The sequence below is a fragment of the Protobothrops mucrosquamatus genome, unplaced genomic scaffold (genome assembly GCF_001527695.2).
Source record: "Protobothrops mucrosquamatus isolate PMUCROS unplaced genomic scaffold, P.Mucros_1.0 scaffold578, whole genome shotgun sequence".
Classification (NCBI taxonomy): domain Eukaryota; kingdom Metazoa; phylum Chordata; class Lepidosauria; order Squamata; family Viperidae; genus Protobothrops; species Protobothrops mucrosquamatus.
The window spans coordinates 630,162-641,507 of NW_015386879.1; the positions used below are offsets into that span (position 1 = coordinate 630,162).

General features: G+C 42.0%; 1 protein-coding gene across 1 annotated transcript in view; it reads right to left on the reverse strand.

Moving 5' to 3' along the window:
• FNDC3A (fibronectin type III domain containing 3A) overlaps positions 1–11,346 on the reverse strand; it is a 41,898-nt gene that overhangs the window by 11,939 nt on the left and 18,613 nt on the right. Inside the window, exons 7-18 of the mRNA XM_029284422.1 lie at positions 10,991–11,145; positions 10,568–10,627; positions 9,227–9,365; positions 8,489–8,542; positions 7,223–7,344; positions 6,950–7,124; positions 5,951–6,037; positions 4,123–4,261; positions 3,466–3,534; positions 2,968–3,086; positions 2,182–2,287; positions 285–460 (exon numbers count right to left, since the gene is read on the reverse strand). Coding sequence (XP_029140255.1) covers positions 285–460; positions 2,182–2,287; positions 2,968–3,086; positions 3,466–3,534; positions 4,123–4,261; positions 5,951–6,037; positions 6,950–7,124; positions 7,223–7,344; positions 8,489–8,542; positions 9,227–9,365; positions 10,568–10,627; positions 10,991–11,145 — 1,401 coding nt within the window. The remainder of the gene's footprint in view (positions 1–284; positions 461–2,181; positions 2,288–2,967; positions 3,087–3,465; positions 3,535–4,122; positions 4,262–5,950; positions 6,038–6,949; positions 7,125–7,222; positions 7,345–8,488; positions 8,543–9,226; positions 9,366–10,567; positions 10,628–10,990; positions 11,146–11,346) is intronic.

Consider the following 11,346-nt stretch of genomic DNA (forward strand, 5'->3'; position numbering starts at 1 on the left):
ATATAACTACAGTATCTGCTTCCACTCAGTCATTCAGAGTTCAAGACTTGGGTTTCCAGATTGTCCCTGAACAGTCTACAAGGGTTGCGCCAGCAGATGCTTTAAACTAGAGTTTTTTTCAAACTTGGCAACTTTAAGATGGGTGGACTTCAACACCTAGAATTCCCCCAGCTAGGCTGGGCCATCGGGCAGTTGAAGTTCACCCATCTTGAAGTTTCCAAGTTTGAAAAACATTGCTTTAAACAAACCATTTATAGACAAACACACCCCCCCCAAATGCCTACCCCTGCTTTGTTGGCTGCCCGTATCCAGAAGCAATATGTTCGCCCAGGAAGAAGACCATTCACGGTGCATTCCAAAGCTTGACCACGGTAGGCTTGCCGGCGTTCTTCTTGGTCGCTGTTTGCCATTTCTAGAAGGTATTCCGATACCTCTGAGCCCCCGTCTACTGAAGGAGGATCTGCAAGACAGGACATGACCATGAGCAAACTGCTTTTAGAGGATGCTTCGCCACATTGGCTGCTTCTATGGAAAATTCAGTCCAGAGATACCACCAATTCATTGTTTCATTTGACAGAGTCATCTGTAAAAAAAAAAAAAAAGCTCTAATGCTGCTGGTTGGGGAATTCTGGAAACTGGAGCTTAAAGTTTGCCAAGTTTGAAAAACATGACTGTAATGGATCTGCCCTGAGCAGGGAGTGCATTCTAACACAACTAACACAAATCAGAAAAGGCTAAGAACATTCGGCCTTTCCAGGTCTGTTTTCCTCCCGCCCGTCTTCTCTCTTTCTTTATGTTAGTTGACAAAAAGAAGAGTCCCCATCTGTTTTGAAGAACATTTCCATCAATAATGTTTTTTAACTAAGTCTACTCCAAGATCTCTTAAGCTATCTGATCAACTTTGAGCAACAAAGATGATTAGGGGACTGGAGGCTAAAGCATATAAGGAACGGCTGCTGGAATTGGGTATGTCTAGTTTAACGAAGAGAAGGACGAGGGGGGACATGATAGCAGTCTTCCAACATCTCAGGGGCTGCCCCAAAGAAGAGGGAGTCAAGCTATTTTCCAAAGCACCTGAAGGCAGGACAAGAAGCAGCGGGTGGAAACTAATCAAGGAGAGAAGCAATCTAGAACTAAGGAGAAACTTCCTGACAGTTAGAACAATTGACCAGTGGAACAACCTGCCTCCAGAAGCTGTGAATGCTCCAACACTGGAAGTTCTTAAGAAGAGACTGGACAGCCATTTGTCCGAAATGGTATAGGGTTTCCTGCCTGAGCAGGGGGTTGGACTAGATGACCTCCAAGGTCCCTTCCATCTCTATTATTATTATTATCATTATTATTATTATTATTATTATTATTATTATTATTATTATTATTATTATTATTATTATTATTATTATTATTATTATTATTATTATTATTATTACTGTTCTCCCATATCAGCAAAGTTGACAGAATAGGTATATTCCTATGCAAAATAATCAGGAAAATTATATTTAACCAGGTAACAGAGAGGGGATTATTTTGGCCTTATGTTTTGCTTGTTGCTGTTCCATTGTTGTTTTTTCCCAGCAGTCAAAAATAACACTGAAGAAGAAAAAAAATCAAGAGGGGAGGAGTAACCCTAGTTTCAAAGCAGAGCTCCAGAGATGCTTCCACACCATACTTGTGGCTCAACTCACTGTCTCGCTGCTCAACCAGCTTTGCAGCAATTCCAGAGGGGGGGAAAAAAGAGGTATGCCTTTTAATCTGTTTACTTTTTTTTTTTTGTAATGCTTATTTGATTTTTGTGACTCTGTTTAGAGTGCCACTTCAATTTTATTGGGCCTTTCTAACGTTTCCCCAGACTATAGGATTTCACTGTGTTCCAAAACCTCTGGGAGGCAGAAACATCGCTGTTAAAGTATAATGAGCTACATCTAGTCCCAGATTTATTGGAGAGAAAAGAAGATATAGGAATTTTTGAGGCCGTTCAATTTCCCAGGGTGGAAAAAAACTGTATATTTTTTTAAGTGGGCGTTCAACTACAACCCCCAGTATTCTCTGGTTTGGCTGGATGGGACCGGGGGGGGGGGGGAGTTACTGCACCACTTCTGGGTTACACAGTAATTTTATTCTAATTGAATGACAGTACTTATACATTTTTATACTCTGTTTTCTTACGATCTGGGATCTTACCCCACTGCAGGATAACTTCCTTAGGCTTGGCTTTGCCAACCAGGCACGGAGGACTACACGGCCCAGGGGGAACAGCTGAGGTCTGGACAGTGAGTACATCGGATGGCTAAAAAAGAAATCACACCTCACTTGCTGATTTACTTAAAGCGTTCAGACGGCCACCCAACTCACAAGAAACGCCACGCCCCAAACAAATGCAAACACAGGTAGTCCTCGAGTTACGACCTCAACCGAGCCCAAAATTTCTGTTATGAAGTGAGACGTTTATTAAGTGAATTTTGCCCCATTTTACGACCTTTCTAGCTTGTTCAGTGAATCCCTGCAGTTGTTAAGCGAGTAGCACGGCTGCAAAGTGAATCTGGCTTCCCCATTGACTCTGCTCGTCAGTAGGTCGCAAAAGAGGATCACATGATTACCCCCCCTCCCCGGGACACTGCAACCGTCATAAATACGAGTCAGTTGCCAAAAGTCTGAATTTTGATGCTTCAATAGTTGTAAGTGTGAAAAACGGTCATACGTTACTTTTTTTTGGTACCGTTGAAACTTCAAACGGTCACTAAACGAACTATTGTAAGTTGAGGACTATTGTGAAACAAAGCAATTAACTGCAAGCATAGGCTCAGATTTGTTATAGTCCACTATGTTAGTTTGTGGGTATGACAATCCACCCATTCCCTTCTCCTTCCAAATTCCAACTGCAGCCTAATCTCAGGAATGACATACCTTACAAATACAAAACATAAATTTGGCTTGTATTTTTTTTCCAAGGCATATTTTTCTCCTTACCTGACTTTGCCCCCCTCTACCAACACAAGAAACCTTCAGCCTGTAGGAAGTACCAGGCTTGAGATGGGCACATACATGTTCTCTCGTGGAACCTTTATAAGCCGTTTCCCATTTACTGCCTAACAAGGAAAAAAAAGATCTGTTCACAAGCCATTATTCCTGGGAGAATGCTGGGAAAATAATTCCTTTTGCAACAGAAGAGACCTTCAAATGCTATAAAAAGTGGATCCTGACTGTTCTCTTCCATTCAATGTCTCTTTTTTCTCATGCGCTGGAGAATTTCTCAGGTGAGAAATGAGCAATCCCCTGGGTTAATAAGAATCTGCAGTAACATGATTTTGTATAAAGGCTTAAAGCAGACACCATGAAATCAATGGGGTTATCGTTATCATTAGTTATCGTTAACCTGTCCCAATTATTTTAACGGATCAATTCAAAGCGTGATTGATTCCATTTTTTAAGAAACATACAGACCAAGTGAAATATTCAGGTGCTTACCAGGAGAGGCTTCGGAAATTTCTAAGACATATGAAGAAATATCTGATCCTCCGGTATCTTTTGGTGGATCTAATTTAAGAAGAAATGCAAAAATGGTTTAGAACTGAAAGAAAATCAAAGTTTTAAGTCAAGGATAATTAACTGCAAATAACATACTGCTGGGACTGAAAAATATGTTAAGGAAAGCTGTCCTGAACAATGTTTCTATATGTTTTCAAACAAAGAGCTGGGCTCAGAAAGGAAGGCGCAGGGTTGAACAATTTAGCTCTCGTCTACAAAAAGCAATGCACTGGCCTTTTATTCAATCTCAGATTTGTTCTGCAAAACCTGGACATTTGCTACAGAACCAGAAAAAAAAATACAGTGTGAATGCATCTCAAAAAGCCTAATGCTGGGAAAGATGGAGGGCGATAGAAGAAGGGGATGACAGAGAAGGAGGTGACTGGATGGAGTCACTGAAGCAGTAAGTGTGAGCTTAAATGGACTCCAGAAGATGGGAGAGAACAGGAAGGCCTGGAGGAATGTTGTCCATGGGGTCGTGATGGGTCGGACACGACTTCGCAACTAACAACAACAATGCATCTCTTTCCATTTACCACAACTAAGGACTGGGCAGGGACAACGGAGAGCTTCAGCAAAGGAATAAAGTTTCCTTACCCCAGGTAACTTTCACATTATGGGAATGGATTTTCCCCTTTACAGCTGGCTTGCTAGGAGCTCCAGGCTTGTCAGGGCAGGTGCTGTACTCCACAACTTCGCTAGGCCCACTTTTTCCTTCAGTGTTGTGAGCAAACAACTGTCCCATCACAAAAGAGAAGAAACTTAGTTAAGAATTTGTACATCATTTTTTTTTGTTTCATCAGAGCCTTTTATACGGGGAACAAAGATTCAAAATTCTTTCTCCACTAAATGTCTACGGAGATTCTCAGTCATCCAGATCATGGTTGTCCCAAAAGTGCTTTTTCAAAAGACAACTGGACCTTCCTTGTTTTTACTTGAAGACGTTTTGCTTCTCGTTCAAGCTTTTTCAGTTCTGAAACTGAACTTTGTTTTTTCCTCAAAGACTTAAGATGCTTCTCATCCCAAAAAAACTTCTTTGTCATGTGTCTGACTAATGAAACACTTCAAAGAACTTTCAGGCATTGTTTAACCTAAAAAGCCTTTATTAGTATGACGGAGTGTCAGCACGGCATGGAGGATGCCAAGATCTGAATTTCCCTTCCTTTGCACATAACATTCCAGGCATTTCCCCTCCCCTATTTTGGAGTCATGATTCACATCTTCCAATTAACCTGGAGGGCAAAGATTCACTTCCCTTCCCTTCCATGGGCTTTTCTCTCCTCTCTTATTCTCATCTGAATTAACTCTAAAAGTACCAGACAGTTCTGCATATTTTGTCAAAGCAAGAATATTCAATATTAGCAGCGTTGACATTCTTCTTGGATGAGAAGCATCTTAAGTCTTTGAGGAAAAAACAAAGAAAGTCCACTTGCCTCTTGTAAAAACACCTTTGGGACATATTTCTCCACTAGGCCATCCATGTATTCCTGGCCTACAAGGTGCCACAAAAAACCCTAAAAGTCCACACAATGACTCTAAAGAAGATATTCCCATGTAGAATAACCCCACTCTCTTCATAACGTGTGAAAATAGTTATAAAGTTGAGCACAAAGTAACCAGGAAGGGCTGTCAGAGGAGACCTGCAGAACTTGGTGGTGGAAGGGAAGTTGGTAGACCGAAGAATTCAAAGCAAAAGAATCTTTGTAGCTCAGGATTCAACTGTGGGGTCCTTGGTGCTTTCTGAGATTGGTTGCTTGCTTGTTGATATTTCATTATTCAACTAGGTAATACCGTCAATGCTCATGGGGCAACCTAGTTGGGTAATGCAACATCCCCAAGCAGCCTAGGTCAGAGAGCACCAAGGACTCCACAGACTCAAGAATCTTCATGATTTTCCAATCAATGAACAAGATATTTTGCAAGCTAATAAAGGATAGCTGAACATTGGGCAGCATAGAGAGGTTCACAGAAGTGTCTCAAGTCAGCAACACCAGCTTTGCATAAAGAAAATCTCAAATTCCAACCTCAGTGTCTCCAGATAGAAATTAAAAAAAAGAAAACTCTTATAAAGTTGCTGCTACTCAGGTTCCTCAGTATTCGACTAGACTAATACTAGACAAATCATTTCCAAGGTCTTTAAATGGAAGTCTAAACTTCTCCTAGAGCAGGGGTCTTCAAACTTGGCCCTTTTATGACTTGTGGACTTCAACTCCCAGAATTCCTCAGCCAGCCTGGCTGAGGAATTCTGGGAGTTGAAGTCCACAAGTCATAAAAGGGCCAAGTTTGAAGACCCCTGTCCTAGAGCTTTGAAGAGGATATATTTCACCTAGTTTGTAGGAACAATTCACTATTCAGCAGTTTTTTAGGGTAGAATAAGGGGTTTCTCAGCGTGTGGATAGATTGATCATTTGGATTTGGTACCTACCCTAAATTTATAGGAAGTGTTTCTTCTAAGGTCACTTAAAGTGCAAGAAAGCTCATCTCCATTGTACCCTGCTTGGAAGCCATAATCCTGCATAAAGAAAAGATAAATCCAGTACTCACATATTCCTTAGTAAACTTTCCACCTTATAGTCAAGAATTATATAATGTATACATTCATGACAATTGTATTTTTTTAAAAAAAACATAATCCAATTATTCAGAATGGATTTGTGTTCCTAGTTAAAGAATCTGCATTCATCTCAAAGATTGGGGAAAAAAATCTACCACAGACAGACAGACAGACAGACAGACAGACAGACAGACAGACAGACAGACAGACAGAAGATAGATAGATAAGGATATAGATGATAGATAGATGATAGATAGAAGATAAAGATATAGATAGATAGATAGATAGAGAGAGAGAGAGAGAGAGAGAGAGAGACAGACAGACAGACAGACAGACAGACAGACAGACAGACAGTGATTACTAATAAGCACAGTATCATAATGTAGTACAAAGCAACGTTATAAAATATTCCAGAAGCTTTGTCATACTAATATAAATTGCTTCATCTTTGATTATTAGAAAATATTGCCTTTCTCAAAACAAGTAGATCACACATTTCCAAAAGCAACTTCTTAACTTCTGGAATAATAACAATTTTCCCATATTTTAATGTGTTTCTTTTAGCCCGCCCCCATGCTCGATAGAGATTCTCTCCAGTGCCCTCCAAAACAGGTTTTTGTCTCTGAATGCAAAGCACTACACAACTCTCCTGTTTACTGCCACGGCTATCCCCTCCTCTTCTAAGGGGAAGACGTTAAATGACTCTCCAAAGGGCTCGTTGACTACCAGATCCTCCGGGACGAGTGAATGGCACAGAACGCAATTATTCACTAGGCAGCCTTCTAATCTGCCCCAGAGGGCAGCTGCTCTCTTCCACGTCTTCTCTCTGCCTACTCTAAACTCAAGGACCTGGATTCAAAAGCTCCTCACCGAACCGTCTTCTTCCATTTCTAAAATGTACGTCAGGGAATCATCCGAAGACGCGCCATTTGGAGAGCCCCATTTCAGTGACAGCCAGTTCACTCCTGCTTTAGCCAGCTGGGGGGGCTGGGGCGGTGGTGGGACAACTCCGATTGTGAAGCATGGCAACGTCTCGCCGAACCCACTGCAGGGCGCAAAAAACACGGAGTTAGGGAAGAAGCTGAGCAAGAGAAACCTTAAGGGAAATGGCGGACGTAACATGCCCCCCACTTTTTTTTTTACCTCATGCCGATGTCGTTTTTGGCCGCCAGTCTGAAGGTGTATTTGGTAGAGGGGGACAGCTTGGTGATTTTGTGCTGCTTTAGATGGCCGTAGTAACATTCTTTGAAGGCTCCGCTCTTCCCCTTTTCAAAGAATAACAGAATGAGAGAGTTGGAAGAGACCTTGGAGGTCTTCTACTCCAACCCTCTGCTCAACCAGGAGACCCTAAGCCAGGGGTAGGCAACCTTGGCCCCTTCATGACTCTTGGACTTCAACTCCCAGAATTCCTGAGCCAGCATGAGGGAAACTTTGGCCCTTTCATGACTCGTGGACTTCAACTCCCAGAATTCCTGAGCCAGCCATGCTGAGAGGAAAGGGAGAGGTTTCCAAGCTGAGCCATGCTGGCTCAGGAATTCTGGGAGTTGAAGTCCACGAGTCATGAAAGGGCCAAAGTTTCCCTCATGCTGGCTCAGGAATTCTGGGAGTTGGTCCACAAGTCATAAAAGACCCAAGGTTGCCTACCCAAGCCCTAAGCCCTTTTAGAGACTGAGTGCCCCCGCCGCGCCCCCCGTCCTCCACAGGGCCACCCACTGCCTCCACAGCCCGCCCAGGCGGCCCAACAGCACCATGGCAGCCACGCCCTCCACCCGCATCCCACAGCATCATCTGCGCGCAACGGGGCACAAGGGCGGTGTCTTGTCCCCGCTGCCCAGTCCTTGACTGCGCTGCTCCATGTGGGCCACGTCCAGGGGTGACTCTCCAGGGGGCTGCTGATGAGGGGGCCACTGGGGAGAGGCGGGGTTGGGGCAACGACACAGGTGCCCACAGAGAGGGCTCTGAGTGCCATAGGCTCACCACTACTGCCCTATGCCATTTCAGACAAGTGGTTGTCCAGTCTGTTCTTAAGTCTCCAATGATGGATAACACGATTCTCAAAAATCCAGTTAACTGTGATGCTTATAGGGTGCTTACAATCCTCCTCCTCTTCCTGCTCCCGGTCCCCCTATCCCCATCTCCATTTTCACACAGAAAAGCCATTAGGCCAGTAATTTCTCAACTCTGGCAACTTTAAGATGGGCGGACGTCAACTCCCAGCCATCTCTGAATGTTGCACTGAAGAAATGGTATAGAGTTTCCTGCCTGAGCAGGGGGTTATTTGTTTGTTTGTTGTTGTTGTTATTACATTAGTTTTACACAAATGCAGTCCAACGTCTTCATCAACGTCTGGCCCCAAGGTCTCAGAATTATTAAGACTTACAGTAAATTCATTAAACACAAGAAACATACCTCGTCCCATTCTAAAAGGTAGCTAGTTATTTTGGACCCATTGTCATTGGAGCACTGTGAAAGGGAGGGAAAATAAAGGTCAGTTTGTTAGGTTATTTAAAGAGGAAATTACCTCTTAATTTTAACCATTCCCAATACTTCATTCCTATGGGAAATGCATGAAATTCACTCCCGTTCTCCAGATCCATAATGAAATAAAATGGATTTTCATTGTACAAGGGGTGTCTGCTGAGGAAGTCGGGAGGTGAAATGTGTACCGCCATGTTGTGAATCCAACACTGGCCCTTTTGTACTTGTCAGAGTGAGAAAACATGTATCACAAGTACAAAAGGCACAATGTTGGATTCACAACATGGTGGTGCACATTTCACCTTCTGACTTCCTCAGCAGACACCCCTTGTACACCCTGGTCTCCTATGTATAAGTTTGGTGGCTATATCGATTTGTTCAATAAATACATAAAAACTTTATTTCCAAGGATACTTTTAAGACCTGTATTTCTCTCCCCCCCTCTCACTTCCAAGCATACTTGATATTGATGTTTAGTTATTGCGCAGAGCGTGCACTACAAAAGTGTGTGCAAAGCGAGCCGAATGCATTCAAAGCCAAGTTGTCACTCAGTAAGGAACATCGTTGCAAAGGGGGAGGGGGGAGCAGGGTCAAAAATCCAGATTTCCTTTGAAAAACTCAGTTGTGACCAACACAGAATTCTGGATTCATTCTCGGCTTCCTTCTTACCTTCCACTGTAAAGTCAGGCTGTTTTTGGTTTTGTTGACTACTTTTGGTGCTGCAGGAGGATCCGGTTCACAACTCTCTGTAGTAAAACTCACCAACTCTGAAACAGACTCCTTTGTGGAATGACCTGAGGCTGAAACCCTGCAATACAGACATAGATATAGCTATAAAAGCAAAGCCTCGGTCTTACCCTGTTGTTGTTGTTGTTTTTAATTCTGCTTTAACTCCTCCTTATATGTTCATTTTTAAGGTTAGTTTGAGATGGGAAAATGCTCTGAAAGGGGGCATATAAAGTCTTCAGTAAACTTAAGGATACGTAATGCTAAACATACGATGAAACAAAATAAACCAAGGAAATTACCAACATACGACATTGAGAGTTGAAAAAACAGACCATGGTTAATCTAAGGCTCTGACATACAGCTATTTAAGGAACTTCATTTGGAATATAGTCCTCCTATTTGTAGATTCATTAGAAGAGACCCACTGCTCGAATTTCTTGATATTATAGTTGATAAGTATTTGAAGGTGTAAACTTTATCAAGGGCTTAAAATGATTCTCTATAGATGTAGATTGATGATAGAATATATTTTTAAAAATAGAACTGTACTTATTGGATTTATAGTATTTTAAATATAACTATGTTGTAATAGAGAGATAGGAGGAGCTATTTGTGATAGGGGAAAAAATCAGTCTCAATGAATGATCTATTATTAAGGATACCTGAAATCCCAACTATATGTTTACTAAAACGTAATTGGAGTATGACAATTGTAATTAGTAAAGTTTAAAAACAGGATATAGATTATTATAATCACATGTGATTGATGATTTTTGTTTGATTGAACTTTACCTAAAAATTTATTAATTTTAATAAGCAATATTATATTCAGGAAACAGAGAGGAAATTTTTGATTAATTTGAGCTATACTTATATGATTTTGTCTTTGAATGATTTGACACCCTGACCACATTGTGTCCTAAGCTTTTGGAAAAAAATGGAAAAAAACAATAAAACTTTTTATTAAAAAAAAAAAAGAAGAGACTCACCACTCCAGATCCCTCCCTTCCTCCTCATTCCCCAGACCCAAATACCTACTTTAAACCTGAATACCTTTTATACTTTCATTTTGACAACAAGATCCAATGTTCCCCAACAAGGAGGTTTAAAAATAAACCCCCAAAAACCCCAGTCCTCTACAGGCACTAGGACAATTCCCATGTCCCCTGAACCCCTTGATGGAAGGCCTCTCCTCCAGCCCCAGCCCCAGCCCAAATTTAAAAGACTGTGGTCTTTGTTTTATTGTCTTGATATTGATAAACCTTTGCTTTCCAAGCCCACCTGACATGATAATCAGTCGCTGGTCTAAGTTCAGACAGAGTAAAAATTTCATCTTCACCACTGTAAGGGGGAGAGAAAAAAAGATACCGTTAGATCATAACCAAGAAAATAACGAACCTCTGCCAAATCCCTCTGCCTTTTGCACAGAGGGAAAAATCCTAAAAATAAAAACATGCTTACAATGACTTTCCTGCAGCTTGCAGGATGGATGATGGCACAGTAGAAAAATTAGGCCTGCAAGCTAATCTTGGAATTTAGTTCCAGGATTTGGCGAAGTTCGGAGTTCAACAGTAGAAGCAAATAGAAGCTCAGCTTTTAAAATTGTTTCCATGGAAAGGGTGCTGGAAAACAATCCTGATTGACGCCGGCCGTCAAGCGGCCAGCTATGAAAGCTGTGCCATTCAATCGTGAAAATGGACTCACCTGTAAACGGATTTAAATTTTCCATTTTTACCGCTATTCGAAACTGCTACTTCAAAAGTGAAGGCTTCAGGAGTGAGACTCTGCGTTTCTTCGTTCTGGGCTGCAACTGGGGCACTCCAAGAAATAACTGCTGAGCGTGCCTGTAGCTCAGAGATCTTTGAAAACCAAAGGGAAGATGGTTACCATTTACCATACAAAACAGGCAGTATGTGGTTGTTTTGCTGCTTCCCCCCGAAATGATGAAAGCGGCATTGTGCCGTTACATCTGCCCCAACTGGATGGGCCTGGAGCATCATCGTGAGCCCTGCTGGTGAAGTGGAATACTGCAGGCTAACTCTGCCCACAGCCTGGAGTTC